A 27159-nucleotide genomic window follows, 5' to 3' on the forward strand; every position below is an offset into this window, starting at 1 on the left:
CTCCTCCTCTGGGCTGTGATTTACCAAAATGCAGTTGTGGGTTTCTGCCATCTCTTTTTGTTTGGCCCTGAGTTACCCTCCAGCTCAGCTGGGGAACATGTGAGCCCTGGGGGTGCCCTTTTTCTGTGAAACAAGGCCCACCACCTCATACTGATTAGGAGTGCAGGCAGTTGCCACCATGCTAGTTCTTCGTTCTTGTATTTTGTATGCAACTCTGTTTGAAGTTAAGCTGGAATTGGATTAGCATTCTCTCTGGCTTGATCCACTAAGCTGAACGCAGCCCACCTGTCGCCATGCCCTGTGCCCTGACAGGTCCTTGGCCACCTTTCCCTGTTTTTGCAAGTCCCAGATAGGCTGGGAACACAAACAGGAGACTTATGGAGCTCATGGTTGGCAACTGTGTTCAACTTGTTGGGTCCTCCTGCAAAAAGCTACCATTTGTAAGTGTTCTCAAGCTAAGGTGTGCTTTGCCCACCTGTTGATTGTGACATTTTTACAAATGAAAAACAGGAGCACCTGCTATCAGCTGTTGACCTGCTTGCCTCTTTCCTAGCCATCTTTCTCTGTCCAGTTGCTTTGCTCTTCCTACCTTTTCGGGAGGGAGCCCGCCATTCGGCGATGGCGCCGACCCGGAAGTCCCCTTTTCGAATAAAAGCTTTTAACTCCTTCTTGGGCCATTTGCAGATCTGAGAACAAAAGCAAAGAGGCCTGTCATCTGCTGAGGGTCTGGTCTTCTTTTGAGCTGTGCAACCACACTTTGCATTAGTGGCCCATGCTCAGGTCCCTAAGAGAAAGTGAGGAGGCAGATTGAAGGGAGTACACAGTGTGGGTGTCAGGAGACCTCTCAAGTAGATTCACATTTTTTCTTGGAGTGATGGAGGAGAAGGTTTGCCGGCCGGCTGGAGATGAGTCCTTGTGCCTTACTCCAAGGGGTGCCTGAGTTGAGTCTGCTCTGTGTGTCTTTCAGCCACGGGAAAAGGGCCGGATGCGCTTCCACCGACTCCAGAACGTGCAGATTGCCCTGGATTTCCTGAAGCAGCGGCAGGTAAGACCCCTCCCCAACACACCTTTTATGGAAGGGAGGGCTGTCAATGGTTGTTAGCCAAGCTGGGTATGCTCTGCCTCTGCATTTGGAGGTGGCAGTGCTTCTGAATACCAGCTGTTGGAAACCACAGGAAGAGAGAGCGCTCTTGTGCTCTGATCCTGCTTGCAGGTTTCCCACAGGCATCTGGTTGGCCACTGTGAGAACAGGATGCTGGGCTGGTCTTCAGATAAATTGAATGGCAAGAGAGCCTGACCAAGAACTCCCAGGAATTGTAGCTAGCATAGTGCCCTCTGGATGTTTTGGACTGCAACTCCCATTGGCCCCGGGTGCCATGCTGGCTGGGGCTGAGGGGAGTTGTAGTCCAAAACACCTGGGGGGGGGGCACCAGCTGGACCAAGACTTGCCATCTTAACGGCCTCCTTCTGAAGGTAGCCCTGTTTAGGGAAGTTTTTAATCTTTGACGTTGCTTTTTTATTATTAATTTTCTGTTGGGAGCTGCCCAGAGTGGCTAGGAAAATGCAGCCAGATGAGTGGGGTATAAAGAAATTATATTATATTATATTATATTATATTATATTATATTATATTATAATTTACCAGGATTGTTTGGGGGAAACTGTAGCAGTTTGTGTGACAATTCCTTGGACTGAACTGGGAGTGTCTCCCTGTTTCTGTGTGAGCTGACTTAATATGCCCGTCTCAGGGCTGTTACAATTGGGTGGGTGGGAGCACTGTCTTGTCTGTGTGCTGGAGCAGAGCAGACCAAGGTGGTTCTGCATTCGCTGACAAACCTCTGCCCACGATCTCAGGCAGCGCCTCCTTATCCTGCTTGTTCTGTCCTGATGCTTCTGTTCTAAAAGGAAGATGATGACAAGGGTGAGGAACGGAGGCGAGATTTATTGCCCCGACTCCCTGGGGCCTGCTGGCTTAGATGAAGGCACGTGCCCTGCCCTGGGGAGTGTTAACAGCTTAATGATAGCTCCTCGCCCAGTGTTTAAAAGGAGCAGCAGAGTCTTGCTGGAGGCTCTTGGTAGCTGGTTCCTCCACACAGACGCTTCAGAAAAGCCTCCTCCATCTTGTTATTTCAAAGGGCAGGAGAAATTGCTTGTTGAGGCACATTGTATGCAGGGCTATAAAAAAACAGAAGAACCACCCCAAGTACCCCATAATTCCAGGCTGAGAAACATACAGCCTCCAAGAACCGTTGTGAATCCTCAGATCACTCTTCGGTGCTTCTAGCCTGTGGCCATTTTCGTGTGGGATTCAGTCGCACATCAGCAAATTCAGGTTGTACAATTAAAGTTGGATTCGTGTTCCTGTGCGGCAAACCTGCTTTCCCACCCCCCTGAAAGCCATTGGGAAATGAACTGGAAAGTATAACAATTGCTTGACTCAATACAGGCAAGTCAGAATGGATGCTCAGTGTTCAGTGAACAGTGCTTGGGTGCTGCTCTGCACATCCCTGCCCAGAAACACTTGTGTCTGAGAAACGTTTCACGTTTGGATTTGGGGAACGAGGAGGGATTCTCCCTCACAGTTGAGATCACTTCCACACAACCCATTCATTCATTCTGATTTATTTGCAGGGAGGTTAGACTATGTTGGCTGTTTGCTGAGAACATAGGAAGATGCCTTTCTATGGTCCATCTAGCTCAGTATTGGCAACACTGGTTGGCAGCAGTAGCTCTCCAGGGTTTCAGGCAGAGAGTCTTTCCCAGTCCTTTGTGGAAATCATTAATGCAGCAATGATTTTCCTGTCACTGTGGAGTGTCATAGATGCTGGACTTTTCTAGCTGGCAGTGGCACAGAGTTGCTTGACCAGAATCACATGATAGCCTCAACTTCTGGTCTGTAACTTTCCTATCTTGGCTTGAATTACTTGCAAGCTACCAACGGAGATTATTAACAAGATGTATATATTATTTTTTAAAAAGACCCACCAAAAAACCCAACCTGAATTGCTTACATAAAATAGTGTGAAACATTCGTTTTTTAAAAAATTGCAATAGAAACAGACTTAAAGAAATTATTAAAATAGAGACAACAGCAACAAAAGGTATTAGCTGCTATCAAAAATGGTACATTGAAAGTGCCTCCCAGTGAATATTCATAGGCAGGAAGGTGCCCCTGGCCTGCAAGCTCCTGGTTTGGTCCTTGCTGTACCCAAACATTCTGGTGCTCTCGGTGCCAGCAGTAATTTGGGTCTCAAGGCCTTCCATTCAGCAGGGTGTGGGCAGTCTTTGAAGGATGGGAGAGGAGAAGATTTAAGATGGAAAGGCACATATTTTGGGGCTGAGGCAGTTTGAGTCCCTAAGCTCTACTTTGCATGGGGCCAGGTCTTCTTTCCCTACTGCACCACCCTCGACTATCACTCTGCTCAGGGCCAATAAATCCTTATGAATGCAAGTCACAGTTCTGCAAGTTTTGGCTGAACTTCAGAGTTGGTTATGGACCATAATGCAGTTCATGTTTGTGATGAATGGTTCAGACAACCATTGTGAGCACATTTTGGGATACGGTGCAAGAGAGCATCATTGTCAACTATTCCTCAGTAATTGGTTGGGCTTTGAAGAAGCATTTCACCTTTGAAGCCTCTCCCCACCCCGCCCACCCCTTGCCCCTGTTCCAAAACTCTGTGGATAAACTAAGCATTTCCTCCAGTGTCAGGTCCTGAGGCAGTTGTGGTCTGAGGTTTTATTAACTGGGTTGGTTGTGTAATGCAGAGGGTGGGGTGAGCAAGTTTGGGCTTGTGTCTTACGTGGTCGGCAGATTTTTTCAAAGATAGCATAGGAGGCGGTGAAGGGATAAGCAATCTAAATCAGATTGGCGAAAGGCAGCTCTAAAACACTGCTGTGAAATATATGGGCAGAGGCCCTTGGAGAAATGGGATATCTGAAACAAAGCAGGGACCTCAGTGCTCTCATGGAGAGGCGGTTCCCCGATCCTATTGCAAAGCCACTCCCCACTGTTCAGAGCAGTGGAACTTGAAGGGGAACTACTTGTTCAGTGCTAGAGCATGTGGTCCGTGCATGTTGTGTCCCAGATTCAGTCGCTACCATCTCTGAGGACCTCCAGTAATGAGGTTGAGAAATACATTAGAAAGCTGCTGCTGGTCATCCAGTTAGGCCAGCTTTCCCCACCTGGTGCCCTCCAGATGTTTTTGCTGGGGCTGACAGTAATTGTAGTCCAAAACATTTGGAGGGCACCAGGCTGACAAAGGCTGAGTTAGACAGCACTGGGCCAAATAGACCAATAGCAGCTTTGTGTATTTACCGTACATTGTTGTTTGAGGGATTCTTTCCATGTTTAATGCTAGGGGCAGCATTGAAGACTTGCCAGCTGATGTGCACTCTCAAATGCACATGTGTCCTATAGCTGAGGAGTTTTAGATGCTGCAGAGCTGCCACTCAACTTGCTGGTTGGTTATGCTCTGCACAGGTGCCTCCATTTGAAATCTCCATAGAGGTGGAGGAGCAGAGGAAGAGAGGGGGAGGGGTAAAGGAAGGCATATACAGAGGGAGAGGGCAGACACTGAGTTGAGTCTGCACACCTGAAGGGATGTAGTTTCAAAAACCAAGGTGTGTGGGTGGGTGTTCATTCATTCATTGATTCTCAGGAACTCCTTTTGATAGGCATTTTTCAGATAACATAGTTGTTTCATCATAACATTCCTTATACTGTACTCCTTTAGATTTTTGAAAGTGATAAATCAGAATTTTAGATTAAAAAAAAGAGGTTAGGATTATGGTTGATAAAAAATTAAAGGGAAAGAAAGGAAGAGGAAGAATCATATTAAATTATTATTATTATTTTATTTATTGCATTTCTATCCCGCTCCCGCCCCCCCGCCCCGGAGCTCATGGTGACATCCATGGTTTTCCCCTTAGTCATATAATAGAATCAGAGTTGGAAGAGGCCCTGAGGATCATTTAGTCCAACCCAGTGCAGTGCAAGAGTATGCAGCTGCCCCACATAGGGATCGAACCTGCAATCTTGGTGACATCAGCACCAGGCTCCATCCTCATTTAATCCACTGAACAACCCTGTGAGATAGGTTAGGCTGAGAGGCAGTGACCAGCCCCAGGTAACCAAGTGAGCTTCATGGCTGAGTGGGGATTCAAACCCTGGTTTCCCAGGTCCAAATGTGACACTCAAATTACTATACCACAAAGGAAAAGAATTACAGTGGTACGTCAGGTTAAGTACTTAATTCGTTCTGGAGGTCCGTTCTTAACCTGAAACTATTCCTAACCTGAAGTACCACTTTAGCTAATGAGGCCTCCCGCTGCTGCTGCACCGTCGGAGCACGATTTCTGTTCTCATCTTGAAACAAAGTTCTTAACCTGAGGTACTATTTCTGGGTTAGTGGAGTCTGTAACCTGAAGCATATGTAATCCGAGGTACCACTGTATATGATGCTGTACAGTGGTGCCTCGCAAGACGAAATTAATTCGTTCCGCAAGTCTCTTCGTCTTGCGAGTTTTTCGTCTTGCGATGCACGGTTTTCCATAGGAATGCATTGAAAATCAATTAATGCGTTCCTATGGAAACCGCCTTCCCCCGACCTCTTCTGGCAGGCAGCATTTTAAAATCGCCCGGGACAGCGGAGGACTTCTCCGCTGTCCGGGGCGATTTAAAAGCCCCTGGGAAGGCAGGCAGGGGGGACAAAGACTTTTGCCCCCCCGCCTGCCTTCAGAAGAGGTCCAGGACAGGCTTCGCGGACCTCTCCGCAAGCAGCGGGAGCGCTCCTTGCGGAGAGTTGCCAGCGCGCCCAGGCTTCGCGGCCTCGCTGCCGGGCTTCGGGACATCGTTCCGAAGCCGGGCGGCGGGGGGAGGCTTTCCCGCCCCGCCGCCCGGCTTCGGGACATTGTTCCGATGCCGGGCGGCGGGGGGTGGCTTTCTCGCCCCGCCGCCCGGCATCGGGACGATGCCCCGAAGCCGGGCGGCGGGGGAAGGCGTTCCTGCCCCGCCGCCCGGCATCGGGACGATGCCCCGAAGCCGGGCGGCGGGGGAAGGCTTTCCCGCCCCGCCGCCCAGCTTCGGGACATCGTTCCGATGCCAGGCGGCGGGGGGTGGCTTTCTCGCCCCGCCGCCCGGCATCGGGACGATGCCCCGAAGCCGGGCGGCGGGGGAAGGCGTTCCTGCCCCGCCGCCCGGCATCGGGACGATGCCCCGAAGCCGGGCGGCGGGGGAAGGCTTTCCCGCCCCGCCGCCCAGCTTTGGGACATCGTTCCGATGCCGGGCGGCGGGGGGAGGCTTCACAAGCCGTCCGGGGGCTTTTAAATCGCCCCGGACAGTCCCGGGGCGATTTAAAAGCCCCCGGTTAGGCAGGCAGGGGGGGCAAAGACTTTTGCCCCCCGCCCGCCTTCGGAAGAGGTCCTGGACCTCTTCCCAAGGCGGGCGGGGGGCAAAAGTCTTTGCCCCCCCTGCCTGCCTTCAAAAGCCGTCCGGGATAGCGGGAAGCGCTTCCCTGCTATCCCGGACCGCTTTTAAAATGCTGGCGGTGGGGAGCAAAGCCTTTCACCCCCGCCGGCCTTCCTGGACCTCTTCTGAAGTCCGGAGGGGGGAAAAAGGCTTTGCTCCCCACCGCCAGCATTTAAAAAAAGGTCCCCGAGATTTCCCTATGGGCTTTCGTCTTGCGATGCAAGCCCATAGGGAAAATCGTCTAGCGAAGCGTCGCAAAAACCGAAAAACCCTTTCGTCTTGCGGGTTTTTCGTCTTGCGAGGCATTCGTCTTGCGGGGCACCACTGTATTGTCATTTAAAAAATCCTGTAATTAATAAAAAGTACCATTTTTTCTATAAAATTGTCTTCTTGAGTATGTAATAGGGCCACAGGGACCAGACATAGGAACCAGACACACAAACACACCCAAATCTGCTGACAGGACAGCCACTCTTATGGGCCAGGATTTTCAACATGGCCAGTCTATAGTCACACACATATTTCTCAGAGCCTGAGAAGTCTCAAGAAACACCAATTTCAAATTTGCTGTGATCAAAATGCAAGGAGCTGATGGCTTGTGGTTTCCTTTTTTTATTTTCTCCAACAGTTTTTGTTGTTTGCTGTTTTTCTGCCGCTAGGATATGCTTGTTCCTTCTTCACAGTAGGGGTCCAGAAATCCCAGACACTCTAGGTGGCGCTGTTGAGCTACATCAGGCTATTGGCATTAGTAACACCTTGATATAAGAGAAAATGCAAGAATATCACATCAGGAGCAAACACTGAGCAGGCCTATTTTTTAGTGTTAATATTGGCACACGCTATATAGGCATTATGCATTTGAACAGAATTAAAGCATAACAAGGAGTCTGGCAAGACTGGCCCGAACGGGCAGGGGCACCTTTACATTTACCTTTTTGAGCTAGTCTAAATAAGAGAATGCCTTCAGCAAGTGCCAAAAAGAACACAGCGAATGTGACTGCCTGATATCAATAGGCAGGGTTGTTGCTGCCACACTAAATATACTTAATAAATAGTAAAATAATGAATCTATATGCAATTTGTGCAAAGGGCTTCAGGCTGAATCCTCAGCACCTGCAGTTAATATCTTGTACCCAGACAAGGAAAGGCTTTTCCTGGGACCCTGGAGAGCTGCTGCCAGTCAAAAAAGACTTTACTGAGCTAGATAGGCCAATAATCTGGCTCCGTATGAGGCAGCTTCCTGTGCTCACATGCTTGTGGCATGGGTATTGCCATGCTGCCTTCCCTGCTTGTGGTCTTCCTGCAGGCACCTGGGGTTGCATGGACCTCCAGATGGGCTGTGTGCGCCTTTGATCTAAGCCAGCATGATGCCTCCGTGGTCCCAAGGCTGTCAACCTTCCCCATCTTGGTGCCTTCCCTGTGTTTTCAGTTACAACTCATCAGCAAGACTGTTGGGAGTTGTATTCCAAAACATCAGGAGGGCACCAGGGTGGGGAAGGCTGTCCTAGGCAATGAGGCAGCAGCCAGCACTCTGCTTTTTCACCACATCTTCATGTTTGGTTGCCTTCCAGGTAAAGCTGGTGAACATTCGCAATGACGACATAACAGATGGGAACCCCAAGCTGACACTGGGGCTGATCTGGACCATCATCTTGCACTTCCAGGTAAGAAGTTGGTTTCTCTCATCTTTGAACATCAGACAGACAGAGATGCATACTGCATCCGGGATCCAGCTCAATTCAACATCTGTAGGGTGAGGTCTGCATTTTATGATGAATCCTGATTGGTCTGTTAGCATATCCTAGTGTCATGGAGACCAGAACGTTAGAGAATATGCAGCTGCTCTCGCTGATTGTTTGCATAATTCATCCATTAATGACTGACCATGTGAGCATGTTACAGGCCTTTTGATCGGCAGTGAAGTAATTGGGAAGGCTGTTGTTTGCTTAGCTGAGCTGGAGATCATTGGAGATTTTTGAGTGCTGGGGATGGAATCTGGAAATTACTGTCTTTGAAGGAGGGATGTTGTGATCCCACATTAATAGGACAGTGTTCCTCCCAAAATAATTTTCTGTAATTAATCCAGGAGGTCACAAAAAATCCTAGGATTTTTGTTCAGCATCTGAGGCAGCTGTGCTTCCTCAGCTTGGTAGATGAGTTTGGATCTCTGCTTAGGGTCTGAACATCTCAATACGTGTGTTGGTGGTTATTTGTTTTTACAAAGTAATTTTGTCATAGGAGAGCGATGAGAAGCCTCTGGTCCACCAGATGTTGTTGGACTGCAGTGCCTATCATCCTTAATTGGCTGATGGGAGCTGGAGTCCAACACCTAAAGGGCCAGAGGTTTCCTACCCCTGGCATGGGAGAAGGCAAATAATACTATATTCCTAGTGCAGCCATAAGGAGAACATTATTTCCATTTCACAGCTGGCCCATGTGTTGCTCAAGGCCACATGCAGAGTCTATGGCGGGGGGGGGGGACTGAGCCAAGGTCTTTCCATTTCTCTCCTTTGTCAGCCCATAAATTTGCAAGCAAGTTACATCATGCACATTATTGGCTGCATGCTTTTCAATATTTGGTTGCAAGAAATGGAAATATTTTATAATTGGATGATCTCCACAACACCTGGATGGTGTCAGTTGAGAAGTGCCTTCAGGCATAGCAACTGTTTTGTCATGAACTCTGCTGTGATAGATTGACAGGTGTGTCGCCTTGCTGTTGGTATGCCTGGGTGGTGGTCCTTGTGTGGGAAGGCTGTCAGGAACTCCTATGGGATGCCAATTGGGCCAGGGGACCAGTCATGCCATTCTCTTGAGTAGTTCTGGTAGCTCATGTGTTTCCTGTAGAACTGAGTAAATAGATATTTGCCTCCACCCTTTTGTCTAATGGATGTAAGGTTTTCCTCTCTGTGGCATTCTGCTGGGACAGTTGTGCTTTGAGTGCCAGGCCTGACTGGGAGAAATGCTCCCCATGGGATGAACATTGTGCCCTACAATCTGCATACATGGTACTGTTGGCAATCCATCTGCGGACACCTCCTTCCACCCACACTGTCTCCTCCCACCAATGGAAACCTGGTTCACTTTTCTAGGAAGTGGGGCAAATTTGATGGCAGCTGTGAGTGAGTGAGTGTGCCATTGAATCCGCTTTTATCGAAGTAGATGCCCTCCTCATGGCTGTTAGGTGTGGACTAGAAGCCTCTTTTCTTTAAAACACACACACAATTCCTCTTTTTGAAGAAGGCACAGTACATACCAAAACAAGTGACATCTACACATATACTGCAAATCCTTACTTATTAGATACAGGCCGACTTTTTAAACCAAGAAAGAGGCCACAAAGAGTTTGGAAATCACAGAAACGCTTGGACTTGGAGCTGGAGATTATCACGGATCATTCCGTCTGCCACATTGGGTGTGAAGGAGGATTTGCCCAGGCTGGGCTGCAACATATTCCCAAGTGTAGAGATCACAAGGCCAACCCCCTGCAGAAGCTAATCAGGTTTGGGTCTGGACAGTGCCTGGAGACCACATTCAGGATTCAGGATGGCAAGGTTATATTCAGGCCTTTATATTTTTAAGATGAGCCAGTCATTTTTAGTGTCATTCTGCATTGTTTATAATGGCATTTTACAAGGGATATTTATTTATTATTTATTATTTATTTAGAGCATTTGTACCCCACTCTTCATCTCAAAAGGTTCCCAGAGTGGGCTTACAGACAAATCAATTTAAAGGTCATCTGGAGGGCACCAGGCTGCCAAAGGCTGATTTTGAGGTTGTTGGCTTCAAAATCTTACAAATACTGCTGGAAAAGGTATTGATTCCCCACCCCACCAAAAAACAACTCCACATTTGATGTGAGGGATCTTTGTTGTCTGCGGACACTAGATGGTGTTGCTGTACAGAGAAAGAAGGGGATGGAAGAGCTGGAGGGGTTGATGGCAGTGGGCCTCTGTGAGCCTGCATTTTTGGTGCCCAGGAAGTGCTTCAGGGTCCCTGCTGCTTCACTTACTCTAGATGAGAACAGCTATCAGCCCTGGGGGGGGGGGGGGACTAGTCAGTGAGAATGAGCTTGGCTAGAGCTTAACAGCTCCCAACTGGAGAGTTTTTCTGGGATATCAGTTGCTTGTTGCAATTCAGCATGAATCCTTTTCTCTCCTTCGCATCCCCCCACAAAATTGGAATTATGGGGATTCTTTTTTGGCAATGTGGCTGTCTTGTGGAGTACCCCAAGGATCAGTATTGGGACCTGTGCTTTTTAGCCTGTGCTTAAACAAGCTAGAGTTACAGGTGAGCAGTGAGATGACCAAGTTTGCTGAAGATACTAAATTTTTCAGGATCGTTAAAACACAAAGAGATAGTGAAGATCTCCAAAAGGGCCTCTCCAAACCGAGTAAACAGGCAGTAAAATGGCAAATGCAATTCAGTGCAAACAAGTGTAAAACGATTCTTAAGCTCACATATATTTTCTCATGGGGTCTGAACTGGCAGTGACAGGCCAAGAATAAAACCTTGGGGTCAGAGTGGCTGAGGCAACCCAGTCAGATGGGTGGGGTACAAATAATAAAATTATTATTGTTGTTATTACAAGGTGGTACCTTGGGTTACGAACTTAATTCGTTCCGGAGGTCCATTCTTAACCTGAAACCATTCTTAACCTGAGGCGCGCTCTCGCTAATGGGGCCTCCCGCTGCCGCCAGCACACGATTTCCGTTCTCATCCTGGGGCAAAGTTTGTAACCCGAGGTACTACTTCCAGGTTAGCGGAGTTTGTAACCTGAAGTGTTTGTAACCCAAGGTGTTTGTAACCCGAGGTACCACTGTATTATTATTATTATTATTATTATTATTATTATTATTATTAGATCAGATTAGATTAGATAGCTAGAAGAAGACATGAACCTCGTGTGTTGCTGAACAAATCTGTGGTGTAGCCACATTTGGAATACCATGTACAGCTCCGGTCACCTCACCTCAAAAGAGCATATTGCAGAGTTGGAAAAGTTTTAGAGAAGGGCAACCAAAATAGTCAGGGGGTGCAGCGACTCCCCTAAGAAGAAATCTTAAAGTACTTGGGACTTCTTAGTTTAGAGAAAAGGCGAGTACAAGGTGACATGATAGAAGTTTATAAAATTATGCCATGGCATTGAGAATGTGGATAGAGAAAAGTTTTTCTCCCTCTCATAATACTAGATCTTAATCATGTAGTAGCTAACAGTTGCAGGGAGAAGGTGGGCCAAAGCCGAAAATAAGCTCAGATTTGCAGATGACACCAACTAGGAGGGGTAGCTAATGCTGCAGAAGTCAGAGTTGAGATTCAAGGTGACCTTAACGGATTGGAGAACTGGGCTCAAACTAACAACATGAATCTCAGTAGGGACAAGTATAAGGTTCTGCACTTAGGCAGGAAGAACCAGCTTCACAAATATGTGATGGGGGATACCTGGCTTGCCAGTAGTACATGCGAAAAGGATCTAGGGGTCTTAGCAGGCCACAAGCTGAACATCAGTTAACAGTGTGATGCAGCAGCAAAAAAAGCTAATGCTATTCTAGGCTGCATCAACAGAAGCATAGTGTCCCAATCCTGCTGTATTCTGCCTTGGTTGGACCACATCTGGAATACTGTGTCCAGTTCTGGGCATCACAGTTTAAGAAGGATGTTGACAAGCTGGAACATATGCAGAGGAGGGTGACCAAGATGATAGAGGGTCTGGAAACTAATTCTTATGAGGAATGCTTGAGGGAGTTGGGTATGTTTAGCCTGGATAAGAGGAAACCATCTTCAAATATCTGTTTGCAGCCATTGTTGCCTTGTTCACAGCCTTCTGTTTCGGCTTGTGGGTGGATGAGGGGAACCATCAGCTTTATCCAAGCACAGGCAACTGGTCTGCTAGTCCCTCTTTGCCACTCTGTGTTGGCCCTTTCATCACCGACTAGTGTTGTGCTGGAAGACTTTTGTCCCAGTCCAGCTTCTGTTGGGGAAAGCTAAATTAGGAGTAGTTGGGTCAGAATGCCAATGGGGCTGAGCATCTGAATGGGCATCTAATTGAAAGTAATGCAATGTGCATTGTGAGGTACTGGAGGGCAAATAATATCTCCATCTGTAGAGAGAGTGGCTTGGCAAAGTATATCACTCCTGACCAATGGCAAAGTCAGTTAGTTGTAAATATACGGATGAAAGAAGACAGAAACAGATTTATTTATTTTTAAAGGGACATCCTTTATTTGTGTAATGTGAAATCTTGCTCTAATATGTTAATAAAATTACTCCTCAACACTACTTTGACAAGCATATTGTGATAATTTTCTTGAAAGAGAGAAAGAAATGAACACCTTGTGGATAGACAGGTAGTACATCTGAACACTCCCAAATCTTGTCCTGACACAATTGGCCTACCCTTTTTTCTTGCCACTCTTTACTATGAAATCCCAGAACAGGTCACAACAATTTAAAAACACAATATCAAGACCAGTTGAAACAGATTACAAAAAAGAGAACAGGGTTGGTCTTAAAATATATTTATCAGTTGCATCTTCAGCATACAACAAAAACTACATAATATATAATATCTGACAGTTCATTGTTCATGCATGTGCTGAAGCAAGATCTTGCTTATTATCAAAAGCTTTTGCTGCCATAAATGTATTAGTTTTTAAAGAGTGCCTTTTGATGGAAAGGCAGGAAACAAATTTAGCAAAACAGGACTCTTGGGCTCTATAATTTCATGCTGGACTCTGTATCACAAAGCATCCCCTCCCCCTTTCCAGGGTTTTCAAGACTGTATGCCAACGCCTTTGCTGTTGGGGTGCGGTACAGTACAGTCTTTCTACACCTTGTAATTGGAAGAATATTATTTGCAACATTTGAAATCTTGGTGCTTCAGGCATTTACTCTCAGCATGCATCCAGTGCTTTTTCTTGTAGCAAAACAGCACACATAGACCAAATTGAGTCCCTCTTAAATTAATTTGTCCCCAATTAATATCCCACACAGATCCTGTTCTGAAATTATTATTATTATTATTATTATTATTATTATTATTATTATTATTTATGCATGTATATCCTGCCTTTCCCCTGAGCTGGAATTCAAGGTGGCTTATACATTTAAAAGCATTACAAAGTACAAAGTAAGAAAAATGAACCACTTAAAAACAGTAATTAAGATACATCATAACTGAAATTCACCCCCACTTATCATTACCCCCAATTCACCACTACAGTAATACCTCCATGAACGTCAGCCTCGTCTAGAGTCCATTCCAGTGAACATCCGCGGCAAACCTGGAAGTACCAGAACGGGTTACTTCCGGGTTTGTCACTTGTGCATGCACAGAAGCGCTAAATTGTGCTTTGCGCATGCGCAGAAATGCAAACCGCTCTGCGTGCGTGCACAGATGCGGCGCTTTGCCCTGCGTCCTTTTCGGCTATCAGTCTAGGCTCTGGAACTGATCCTGGCCACAAAACAAGGTACTACTGTAAATATATATATATTATTCCCCAAATTAATATCCTACCCACGAGGTGCTCTGGGAGCTTTTTAAAATCCACCCTTCCTTTTTCATCATTTAAAAAACCAACGCCTTTGCCATGTCATTGCAACAGCACCATGTGGTGGTATAGGATATGTTCCATTGAACTTAGTGGGGTCAGAGTGTGGGCAAATGCTCTTCCCCCAAATTGTCAGAAGTGCATGGAGCCTCTGAAGATAGTAGATGCTTCTTCACTCCTCCTCCCAAAGGTCCCCCTGCCAACCTATCCATCCCCTTGCCTTTTCCTCCTCTCATTCTATCTGGGACACCCCACACTGACAACTCATAATAAACTACACTTCCAATATTTCTTTGAGGGAACCCATTACTTTTGACAGGGGTATCCTAGTGTTTTAGATGTATGGTGCAAATATGGCCTGAGTTCAAAATGTGGCATTGCAGCCCTGCTGCATTTGGGGCTCCCCTTTCTCATTCCACTTTGAGGGGCCCTGAACTTCTGCCCCAAAGTCCTGCCCCTGACAGTGCTGCCGGTCTTATGTGCAAGAAGGGCCCCTTCATAGGGGTCTTCCCCTCAACTCTCTGCCAGAGTTTCTGCCCTCTTTCAAGTTGTTCATCAAGCTCCACGCATATCCCCCATTGGACAGAGGCTCAGAATTGCCCTGCCTCCCTCAGTCAGGTTGGCCAGAGGCATGAAGGATCTGAATTCCCATTGGGTCATGCTGTTGCCATGGCAACAGTGTGTGTGAGGGGGGGCAGCAGAAGGAAGATGGGGATGGCATCGCTTGCTTGCTACTCTTGAGCAGCTTGAGAAAGGCAGCGGAGTGCAGTGCTGCATGGGTGCCAGGGAATATTTTTGTGGGTACATCATGGCCCACGGGTGATGTGCTGGGGAGCCAAGCTTGGATCCCTGGCTTGTTTAGACTGCTTGGTTTTGAACTGCATTCTTGTATTGCATCCTTTTCCAAATAGAAGCCCCCCCCCCCCGCCACCTTGATTTACCTCAGTGTGGAGGCCAACGTTGTAGGCCATTGCTATAGGGGCTACATAATACATTTTGTAAGCATTTGTAAAAACTCCGTCTTCCAGTGTGGCAGCAACTGCACTTTGGAATTCCCTGCCTATTGAGATCAAGCAGGCTTCTTCACTGTACCCTTTTTTGGGCCCTGCTAAAAGTGTTATTGTTTCAGCAAGATGCTTAGGAAGTTGAGGTAATTTTAACTGCTTAGTAGTATTTTAATTTTTGCATGTTTTAAAATATAGTTGTTAATTTTTCTTGATGTTATTGTTGTGTGTTTTTGAAAACTGCTTTGAGGTTGTCGTTTTTTCAGTTAAGTGGTATATAAATTTTATGAAACAAAGAAATAAAATAAATCTCATATTAAGCAGCTCTCTTGCCCACTTCCCTTTGGCCCTACCTGTTATATTTTCATTTCTGGGTTGGGTTGGGCTGAGTAGAGTGAATAAGGAAGGACGACTGGAAGGATGGGATTGATATTATTATTGTTGTTGTTATTGTTGTTGTTGTTATTATTATATCCTACCTTTTACCCCAGACCAGGTGGCTTCATGGCTTATAGATAAAAATGCACAATAGATAAAATACAAAAAGCTAAACACATATAAAAGATAATCATTAAAAAGTAATTATACATATTATAGGTATTATAGTATGCATTAAAGGTATTTCTTAACTGCCCTGTTGTGACCCATATTCTGCTGATGTTTCACTGTTGTTGTGATTATTGAGGCTATTTATTTGTTTTTCCCTCCCAGCCCCCTTTCTCTGTAAGTCACCTGGAGACTATTTTTGGATTAGGTGATAAATACACCACACCACATCAAATAAGTAGCCATCTGTGCCCCCAGACATGGAATTTGCCATGTAACTTCCCCTCATATTTACCATTTGGTGCCCACAAAAATGAAAGTGACATTTAAAATATGGGCTCCTAATGCTAATGCACGTTGCTGTGTCCTTGTGAGCTAGATGCACATAATAAGTGATTCTTTACATTGTTGAAGCTCTTGTTCATTTTGGGGTATGGCTTTTGGCATATTTATCTGGTTTTGCTCTGTCCATACCACATAAGAGCTGCCCTGGCTGGGAAGATCCAATTCACCTGAATGACCACCTGAAATTTGGCACATAATGCTCTGAAAGCTTTGTGGGGTGGGTGGTACCATTTTATCACTCCATTTATTTATTTGAAGCATTCTTTTTAAAATTAGTGCTAACACTTTTCTGGCTTTTATCTTTTGTTTTATTTTAATAGTGAAATACCACTTAAATAAGAGTACCAGAACACTATAATTGTAATTATAAAAAAGGAGACGATTAAAAAACCACCTTTCCAGTCATTGTCTTTCTAGCTCATGTGGTTAACAATTGTGACTAGAAAGTTTCCCATCCTTAAAAAAAAAAAAGCAGTATATGATTATAGTATTACTCAACCACAACACACTTTCATTTACATGGAATTTCATCAATATTTTAAAATATTTATAGCAGGAAAAGCATGTTAGTGCCAATGAAAAGATCAATAAAACAAATAAACAGGGTGATTAAACTTTGCAGTGGGTGCTATTTTAAGTGTAGCCTTCTTCAGTCTGGTGCCCTCCATCTGCTTTAGACTGCAGTTCCTGTGGCTGGTGGGAGTTGAATGTGCTGGAGGTGAATGTGCCGAGCTGTGGTAGATTCATGTCTCCTGTAAGTCACTGCCCACATCAAAATCCCACCCTTTAAAAAAGACAGAAGAGGATCACCAGGGTATTTTGCTTATGTCGAGCTTGTGCTTCTGTTCTGGAAACTCACTATGGATTTTCTGTAATCTGAGGGTGCTTCCAGATGGGTGATTTTTGTGGAATGGGTGTTCCTCATGCATGCCAGTTATACCCAGTACAATGCTGTTGAATCAAATGCCAGCCCATATCTGCACTCCCATCCCACTTAACCTGGATTTACTGGAAATTTGATGTCAATGGTCTGTTGTCTGCAGACCATTTGCTATATCTCAAATGACCTTTTAATAAATTAAGCACCTACCTGGTATCACACTAAGAAATGACAGTAGACCCAAAAAGAAAATGCAGGGTGACAATCACCAGGATGGTGGCATAGTGTGGATGCACCATAAAAAAATAAATGATTTACACATGGCAATTTTGCACATCACTTAGTGTGGAAGCACCCTGGACAGACATAGAGGTGTCCCCCCATTTATACACAATCCACTAGTTCGTAACCGTGTATATGTGTGATGCTGGGTAATGAATAAATGATTTAATTAAACCCGGAAATGGTGGGAGAGAACTGGAGATTCCTCAAGGCTTGTGAGCAGACCCTCCCCAGAGCCCGGAGAGGACATCAGTGAGGGCTGAGGAAGCCCCAAAGAAACTGGAGGCGCAGCGGGGCTTTGCGTAGGCTGCTCAGCCTCCCTGCCTAACAGCTGTTGCGCGGCCACTCCTGCCACTTTTCCGTGCATCCTCCAACCTCCAGATGGCCCCAGAGCTTTAATTCTAGTTGTGGTTATTTTTGGATCCAGTATTTTTGATATCAATTGGCTGTAACCACTTCGCAAGTGGGGGGGGGGGGCACCTGTAGACTTTCAAAACTAGGGCAGAGACTGATATGAGGCCTCCTTCCTCATATTTAATTTACCACTTAACTCTCACAAGTGGTAAATTTCTAAAGCGATAGGTGCTGGAATTCTACATTCTGTCCCAGAAGGCATTCCCCCCTAATCTTGGAGTATTTATTTAAAATATTTATACGCTGCTTAATATTTGAGAATGTCGTAGCAGACTAAAGAAGACTAACAGCAGCAGCAGCAATAGTAAAATACAATAATACTCTTTCTAATATCCACAGTGATCAAGCAAATGCATCAACCATTATCAGTCATCAGAGAATGCCTGGGGGAAATAGGTAGGAAGGTGTTTAGCATGTGCCAGATGAATAAAGGATAGTTCTGCAGGGGATGTTGTGCATTTTGGGGATGGGATGTATTTTAGGCAGTAGGTGAAGCTGAAATGGCAGTCCTGACTGGGGCTGATGGGCATTGTAGTCCAGAATATATGGAGGGCACCAGGTTGTCAAAACCTGGTGCAATGGATGCTGCTTTGATCATCCAGGGACACCTTCTTGTTAAACAGTCAGCATCCCTCCTTGACTTCTGGACATCCCAAAAACCTTACCTTCAGATTCATGACCAAGAGAGATTGTAAAATAATGTTTACCGTGACGATTTTCAGGGATAGATGCAAGTTTCAAATGCCTGGCTATCAAATATTATAGGTGTAACTGAGCTGGAGATTCCCCCCCCCCCCCCGCCTCAGACACCTCTTTCCAGCTTTCATAATGTGTATCTCCACAAATCCCTAGGTTGTTATTGCTCAAATTTCTCTTTTCTGTATCGAACGCAGCAGCAGCTCTGGGCATTCTCTTAGTATGCACAGTGTGTTTGTCTCCTCCTGGGATTTTTCTTTTTATGTCTCTCTGCCCCCCCCCCTTCTTTAAATGCTACCTTCTCTCAGCTCAATATCTTTGTTGTTGCTGCTGTTTTGCTTTTTTCTGCTTTCTGTTTTTTAAAAAAACTTTGCTCCCTGATTTCCATCTATCTGTCTTCGTGCCACACCCCTCACCAGCTTCTCTCTCTCCCCCCCCCTCCTGCTCGCTCCCTCCTGCTGCCACCTCCCAGCCTCTGTCTGGCTCTCCGCTTTCTGTTTGCCTTACGGAGGGTAGCACTCCCATTACCTCATATTTGGAGAGAGGAAGCTGCAGCCAATCGGGGCTCCGTCTGCTTTTAGGTCAAGTGATTTCTGAACTGCAGTGAGATGCTTCGAATGTGTCTTCCTCCAGCTCCCAGCCTTGTAAGATGGCTGTCTGAAAACGGCAGCAGCTAGAAAGGGAGAATCTTGGTCTGTGTGCGTGTATGTATGAGTGTGCCTGCAGTAGTGGTGTTTTTTGTTTTTTTTTAATGTGCATCTAATCTGATGAAGCGGCGGTCAGGATTTATCCAGGAGCCTGGTGCCAGCTTAGCTGCATTGTCACTGGTGTCTTGCGCACCAGGGAGATGGGGAATACTCTGGGTTGTGTTAAAGAGCCGAAAGATCAAGCTGGGGAGGCAGGGAATGCTCCCCTCTCCCCCAGAAGGAAAGCCCGCTTCAAACGGAAGAAGAAAGGGAAAAAGAGGACGGTGCCAGAAAGCGCTGATCTGGTGGCAGAGGGACCTTCTGCAGGGACCGAGATTGCTGAAGAGAAGGAAGAGGAGGCAGCGGCAGTGAAGTTCAGAGCCTCTTCCCTGCGGGAGGAGGATGGAGAAGACCTTGCCGAGGGCTTACATCAAAGCCTTGCCCCATATGGGGAGGCTTGCCCCACTTTGGAGCCAGAGGGGCTGGAGCAAGGGCATGTTGTGCAGGTGAGGGAGAGGTTCCAAGGGAGGCTTGAGAAAGCTGACCTAGTGACAGAAAATGCCTCCTCTGTCTGCAGGAGCCCAGGGGACTTTCTGGAGGAGGGCACCACCGTCATTGCCCGCCTGTTCGACAACCCAGCAGAGCAAAACCGTGAGAAGGTGGCGAGTCAGCTGGTTGCCTTTCAGAGGCTGGGATCTGGCAACAGCCGAGCCATTCTGGTGCCTTTGCAAAGGGAGGCTTTGGGTAAAGGACCGACAGAGAGTGACACGGGCACTGTGGTGGTGTGCAGGTCTTGGGAGCAACCAAAGTTGGAAACTCCAGCAACTGTGGTGGAAGAGGCTCATGGGACCTGGAACAGTGAGGAAGGGAATGAAAGTTTATCAAGTGCCACATGGGCTACTTCTTGGACTGTGGAGAAGGGCACAATCTCGGAGCTGTCCACCCCATCACCTTTGGTGGATCTGGTGGAGACTGACGGCACAGAGAAGCCTCAGCAGACACCATTTTTGCAAGAACCACCTGTCGGCAAGGGAGGGGACAACACCTGGGTGAAATTGCCTCCCTCCCAAAGCAAGTCTTCCTTCAGTGGGTCAACCTCCAGCACCTTCCTGCGCTCCTCAGGATATGGGAGCGACTCAACCCACCACCAGCAAGTCAAGATGCCAGGGACTGAGAGGACCTCTCTGTCGCTCTGTGGAGGTTGCCCTACTTCCTCTGTTGGAGGAGAAGGCCCTAAATGGCAGATGACTGCAAATGAGAAGATTAGCCCAGCTGAAAGAGGGGTCAGTGTGGGTTTATTTTCTCTTCCTCTTTGGGATCTGGGAGGGTTATGCATGCCAGGAACAGCAGTCTTACATGGTGGTACTTCCTGATGGGAAAAGTCCTGGGACTTGAGTTGTCCTGGAAGCCACACCCCCTGGTCTTGGGAGCCCAACCCCCAACTTCAAGTCTTGTAAACAGGCTGCTTTGCCTGGGGTTTGTAAAAATTGCTTCCAAGTGAGCAGACCGGGCAGCCTTTGTATATTGGAAGAGATCCCACCATCCCATCCACTGCTCTGGCCATCAGTGATGCAGAATTTTAAAAACATAGGTTAATAAAGGAAGTCGTGTTCTAGGTTGCAAAGCTGTTCCAATTCCCAGCTGCCTGGGATTGGTTGTAGGCGATGTGTTGAGCGAAACCAGTAAGTGTTAAGGAAAATGCACTCCATACATGTGCAGGGGTGCTCTTTTGTCTCTTCTATTTAGTCCAAGAGTTCAGACCTGGTGTGGGGAAAAAGACTCTGGCTCAGAGTAATCCGCCTGCCTCTCCCGGGGCTTGTAGATTTGTACCTTTATTGTAATGTATAAAAGAATATTCCCAGCACTGCCTTTGGCTTCTCTACTTGGGTGCCTGTTTGTTATCTCTCCCTAGTGCTTTGTGGGTTTCTAGGATGATACTGAGTCTCAAGCCTATTTGAAGAACACACTTTGTGTCCTCTTTCCTCAGCCCATATGCAACATAATTTAACTTGGCGAGGAGGGAAATGAACTCTGCATGTACTCAGTAGTGCTCCTGTCTCTGCTACTACCTCACACATTATGGGGCTAAGTCCAGGATGAGCAGGTGAACTTATTTAAATCAGGCAAGAGTTGCTGTTTTGCGGATAGAGCCTTTTGGTGCATTTCTGTTTTGTAAACAAACTAAAAATGGTAACACCGGGCGGGAACTGAACTTGCCTGGTTTGGCGTTGGAGCCCTTCTGTGATGTAGGCAAAGGTCAAGGATTTTTGGTTGTGCTTCAAGCAGTAATTGCTTTTTATGTAGCCAGAAAGACTACTTACATTGTTCCAATGTCATCCCTGGTCTAGGTTTCCTCTTTTAGGTGTGGGTGTGTGCACATGTAGATGGGCTTCCACCAGGAAACACCCCCCTGTTTCATTTGTTAACATGTATTTTAGCTGTCAAAAGTCTGCACAGTAGCTGCTAATTTATAATGGTGTGCCCCTAGGGAGAGGGAAGGGATGTTGATTTCAAGGCATTGTGTCAGGGCGTGGGGGGAGATGGGTTAGGGGGCAGGCAAGCCCTAAAACTGCATCAAGATCTGGCATAAAATGCCCAAGCAATTTGGCATGGACTTTTCGACGGTGATGTCATTATAGAAGAAGAAACCAGGTCATATATCTCTTATTAGATGTCTCTATGGAATTTTAATGTTAAAAGCAATTATTGTAGGACGGAGGCTGTTGACTAATGCAGTGTGATGGGGGACAGATGGAGCTGGCAGTTCTCAAGCCTGTTTGGTCACCAGAATTTACCTATATGCTCAGGAGTTCTCTAAAATGAGAGGCACTAGATATCAAGCCCCATTGAACTCTCATCCCTCTCCACCCTGCATGGAATTGGGAAACCTTTTCACTTTATAATTCTTGATCGTTTACAGCAGTGGTGTCCAAACTTTTTCAAAGAGGGCCAGATTTGATGAAGGGCCATGAGGGCCAACTGAAGGGCCAACCAAAGTTGTTGACCTTTTTTTAGGATTGAAGTTGTTGAGGTCTTGTTGTTTTTTAGGATTTTACCCCAGGAAATAAACTGCCACGGGGGCCAAATTAGGCCCCTGAAACAGACCTTGGGCATGCCTGGTTTACAGGATGGGTTGTAGTTATTCTGTGGTGAGGGGTGGGCACTCTGTACATGCTCAAATCACACTTCTCTCTGTTACTTTGCATATCACTGATTTGCATTTTGCTATTAGGAATCAATTCAGAGGTGAGCAATTTTTCAAATATTGCCCAACAACATTTTGGTGCATAACATGGTGTGGGTTTTTTTTGTACCTCTCCCATCACTGCTCCTGTGATGAGACTTTAGCATGGGATGGGACTGGACTTTTTTTTCAGGAGCTCAGCATGATGTGTAGGTTGGTGGGGTGTTCTCGTCTGTTCATTCCTCTCCTTGCAAGCGAGCTGGAAGGCATTCTCGGAAGAGCAGTACAGACGACAGAAGGGTTGTGGAGCACTTTTGGCAAGGGAGAAGAAGCACAAGGAACTGGATGTATTTAACATTTATATCCTTTCACCCAAAGGTCACAGGGCAGGCCCCAACACAATGTACAATCATATGCCCCTCATATATAACTCACTAACAAAAGCTTCTTAAATGGAGCACTTCATCCAAGTAAAAATTACCTCTCACATGTGAAGAAACATTTATTTTAACAGAGAGAAGTTTAAGTGGGGAACAAAATAGCAGTTTCCAAGTGCTTGCAAAAGCAGCCATAAAGTAGATGGAGAACAGCTGTTTACTAGAGATGGCCAAGAACCTGTTGGTTCATCTTTACAAAGCAGTCAGGATTTTACTGTCAGCAAGCAGTTTCTTTTGCAAGGGAAGGAGTTGTGCAAGGCTAAAGGCCCAGCCAACATAGTGCCCCCAGGGCAGCCCATGCAGACTTGGCTACCAGCAGGGAGCTGGGTGTCACTAACCCCTGGTACACACACAGCACACACCCCTATGTGTGCAAATGTTTCTGGTCCCCCAATACCCCACCTGTTTGGGATGTGGCAAAAAGAAAGAAAAATCAAAGTAGATGCAGCCCTGGAGTGAGTGAGCAGAGGGACACATCTTTCGACGCAGCATCTTGATGGGGATGCAAACTGGCCATCAGATTGATCATTTTATGAGTGGGAAGGTGGCAAGAAGCCTCCCTCCTAAGCTGATCTGCATGGATCATTTGAGGAAGGTGATGTGTGCATGTGTGCAAGATGTTGGACTACAGCTCCCATCAGCCCTTGCCAGCATTACCGGTGGTCAGGCATTGTGGGAGTTGTATTCCAGCAACTATCTATTTATTTATTTAACAGCATTTACATACCATCGAATCACATAATTGTAGCGTTGGAAAGGACCCTGAGGGTCATTTAGACAAATCCCCTGCAGTGCGGGAAGCTCAAATATTACATACCGCTTGATCACAATAACATTTGGAGGATACCATGTTAGCTAACACTGCCATAGTCTAAATTTATTCAGATCAAATAACACAGTACTTGGGCAACAACTGATTTGCACTGGGGTTACATTCTGGACCCCCGTGTGTGCCAGCAGGGCCCACGAAAGCCCTCCCAGTTCGGCCCCCGCTTTGCCCTATTCCACCCCTTTTTGCGACATTTTTGGGTCACTCCTGCGTTTGGCACAACGCACATGTGCACAGTTGTGCACATACCAGACACGCCTAAAATGGTCACAGCCTGTGTTGTTCTAACACTTTTCATTGCACAAAGTTTCAAAGCGGTAGCCATCTTTGTATCAATTTGTTCTGTGGTTGTCCTGCCTTTACATGCTTGGGCATTTTAGTTTCAACATAATTGCAGCATTGCAGATCCTGTAAAACCAATCGAACAGAGAGGGAGCCACATACACCTTCAGATAGTTTGCAGCTGATAGTTTAGCAGCTGTTAAAGTAGAAACCTCTTCACGGTTGCCCATCTCAACTCCTCTGCTTCCAGGTGGGTGCCTCCTAATGCTACCCAACAGTTGCTATTACATGTGGAGCTACAAGAGCAATTGCAATGGACTTTTCTAAGCTGATGGAAGATCTTGCACTTATTTTACTGTATACATCCTGCTATATGCTGTCCACACTATAAATGATTATTTTAATTATCACTAAAACATGTTTATTACTATGCCATATTGCAATATCGCTGCATGCTGCAGTATTTGGTGGTACAGTGCTGTATCCTACATTTTTTAAAAAAAGTCAGAAAAGTGTTTTAGCAATAATTAAGAGATCAGTTGAAAACACATGCAAGAATACTAAGCAAGTTCATGCCCCCTGAATACAAAATGCTCAAAACCTCTGTACAACAAGGGTTAGTAGGCTATTGGACAAAACAGTTTTTTTCTTCCTGATGCTGTCTGAATGTTAAGGTCCAAAATAGTAATAATCATTTTAGAGTTCAGATAGTGGGAAGGCGTCACACAGGACTACCTGCCACATGCAGTCAGTAGATGATTGTGGGGAAATCCAGGGGATATCCTAGTATTTTTGAGGAATTGGCAGATTCCTGGGTCCAGATAGGATTTGATGATAATAATACAATATGGTACGTTTTTGTGGCTGTAAACCTACAGCCATGTGCCTAAAACTCAGCTTCATTCAACTCAGTAGAACTTACATCTGTGTAGGCATGTATCGGATTGTGCTGTGTGCCATTTACAGAGTTTAACATTAGGGTCTAAATGCTGTTCTCTAATCTGAGGATGATGATGATGATTACCCAGACCCTGTGATAATCAGCTGAGGCTCATCTTCATGTGCCTCCTTCACAAGAGGTCTGGAGGGTGGCAACACAAGAGCAGGCGCACTTTTTTTTGGCAGTGGTTCCCCACTTGTAGAATGCTCTCCTGTTGTTACATATCTTTAGGCATCAGGCAAAAACATTCTGCTTCTCCCAGGCCTTTGCTAATTAAGGAACAAATAGCCTTTTAAACTGTGTGGGTGTTGTTTTTTATTGTTACTATGTTTTGCGTTTTTGTATTGTAAACCACCCTGTAATCCTTGGATGAAGGGCAGTACTGTATAGAAACAACAACAACAACAAAAACAACAACAGCATCCCACCTTTTCGCCAGAGCTGGAACTCAAGGCTGCTCACAAAAATTAAAACAAACACAAATAAAACACACTTAACTCGGAACATATAAAAAGTTATAGTTTAAAAGTATATAAACTATTGTTGGAATTTTTAAAATGTTTTAAAAAACCGCAACCTATGCTGATAGGAAAAAAGAAAGTTCAGCATGCTATTATGGAGCCCTTTGCTTAAAAACATTCAGTTTCCCAAAGCCTGCCAGAACAAAAAGTATTCTCCAGTCAGCAGAATGACAAGGAGGCAGCCAGTCTTGGAAGTTCCAAAAGCCTGGGAGCAGCATTGTCCTCAAGAGTTCTCTCCCACATAGAATAGGATCCGTTAACCAAAGTTTTTGCTAGATGGATGTGACTCAGTTTTAATAGTGTCTGTGGATTAAGTCAGATTATATTTTTTTAAAGGTACAGTACTATAATTGAAACACATTTTTAATCATTTTTCTCCACACTCCTCAGCATTGGCTTCCATTCTAGTCTTGTGCAGGGCCTTAGCTACTGGGAGGTGAGGGGAGGGGGCCAGGTTTTTTGCCCCAGGTGAAGTCTCCGGAGGGACGCCATTGAGGCTCCCTGCCCCCCTCTCTCTCTCCCTCCCTTCCTCTCTCTCTTTCTCTCTCTCTCTCTCTCTCTCTCTCTCTCTCTCTCTCTCTCTCTCTGTGTGTGTGTGTGTGTGTATGCATATGCATGTGTGGGCACTGTTAGAAACTGAGATATGAAAGCTAGGAGCTAAATGGCACCTTAAACCTAGGTTATGGGCGCAACCACGGAATGTCTAGGCACACTTTTTTATAACGAGAATACAAAGCTGAAAATGGGTGCAGATGTGTGTAGGGGAGTGCCAAACTGGGTCTTTGGCCCTGGTGAAATAAAAGCTAGTTTCACCCCTGTCTTGTGGAAAACCCTCACAGCCGATAATGAGGGGGGTGGGTTTGTAGAGAAAGCTAGAAGATAGATCTAGTTAACCCTTCCATTGTAGGCTCCCTCCTCCCATCTGGAGGTCTGGAGTCCTAGTTTTCAGTTTTAAGGTATGTTTGGATCATATTTTGCTGTGCTGAGATGGGGACATTCTGCTGATTCCCTGGGAGTGGCAGCTTTTTTGCCTTCCTAGGGGAAGAGCATGATTCTCTTACTAAATACCTTTATAATCTTTCCCCCACTCAAGGTTTTATTTTATTTTTTTAGGCTAGCATTTGCAAACTGCCAAATGTGTGATCTCGGTTCTGTTCTCACCATCAATTCCTTTAAGTCTTCCTTCCTTCCTTGAATAATTCCAAGGGCAGATTCTTCCGCTGAGGAGGTGCCCCGCCCCTCAGTAAGCAGCACCACTCTGGAAGATGTCTTTGAAGCTTGTTAGAGAGGCGCGAGGGCAGCCATTAAATTATCATGATACTCCAATCTGAATTGGCATGAAAAGGCTGGGGGGCTGGAGGAGGGTTGGCGAAGGGAGCTGACGGTGAATGTCAAGCCAGGTTAACCAGACGCTGCCTCTGTATATTATATCTGCTATCTGGCTGAGGTTGCTGTTATTCCAAAACATTGTGGAAATATCCCAGGGCTCAGCAACATTTTATGTCTGTCTGATTTTATTTTAGCTCAACAGTGATGCCTAGGAGGGTGATCAGCTGAGTGTCACTTAATTCAGTCACAAATGCTTCACCATTGTCTTTGGTGAAATGAGGCTTCATAGGCCTTGGCCAACCTGGTACTGCCCAGCTGGGGCTGATGGGAGCTATAGTGCAGAATAGGGATAGGGGAGAAAAATCAGTTCTGTTAGGATTTTAAAGCAAATCTACCTAATTCACGCTTCCCAAAACAATACATGAACCAAAATACAGCTACCTGTCAAAATTATTATTTTAAAAAAGAATACATTCCAAAGGCTTGTTCTCTGGGAGAATGAGGCTCCCTGAAGCTTAGATAAGGCTTCTGAAATAAGGCAGTTCAGTGGAAATTGGGAAAGGCTATTGCTATAGCAAGAAAGCCCAAGTGCAGAAGACATAATGCTTAACCCTGGTTAAGTTCCTGAATATATGGTGGAATGATGATGCTGTAATACAGAAGGTTCCTTTGGACTTTGTTTTTTGTTGCCCAGCCTATACTTGTGCACTTTGCATGCCCAAGGATTCATCTAGTCTTCTAAAGCAGGTGACAGAATTTGGT

The 27159-nt window shown here is 45.9% G+C and overlaps 1 protein-coding gene across 16 annotated transcripts in view; it reads left to right on the plus strand.

Moving 5' to 3' along the window:
* MACF1 (microtubule actin crosslinking factor 1) overlaps positions 1 to 27159 on the plus strand; it is a 287679-nt gene that overhangs the window by 96157 nt on the left and 164363 nt on the right. For 7 of the 16 annotated variants that reach the window (XM_081922848.1, XM_081922840.1, XM_081922836.1 and 4 more), the window contains 2 exons: positions 968 to 1045; positions 8041 to 8133. In XM_081922848.1, coding sequence (XP_081778974.1) covers positions 968 to 1045; positions 8041 to 8133 — 171 coding nt within the window. Of the gene's footprint in view, positions 1 to 967; positions 1046 to 8040; positions 8134 to 18979; positions 20159 to 27159 lie in introns of those variants that run through there. The other 9 variants (XM_081922843.1, XM_081922846.1, XM_081922841.1 and 6 more) reach the window with 6 other exon arrangements.

Source organism: Podarcis melisellensis (genome assembly GCF_964234715.1).
Source record: "Podarcis melisellensis genome assembly, chromosome: 8".
NCBI classification, from domain to species: Eukaryota; Metazoa; Chordata; class Lepidosauria; order Squamata; family Lacertidae; genus Podarcis; species Podarcis melisellensis.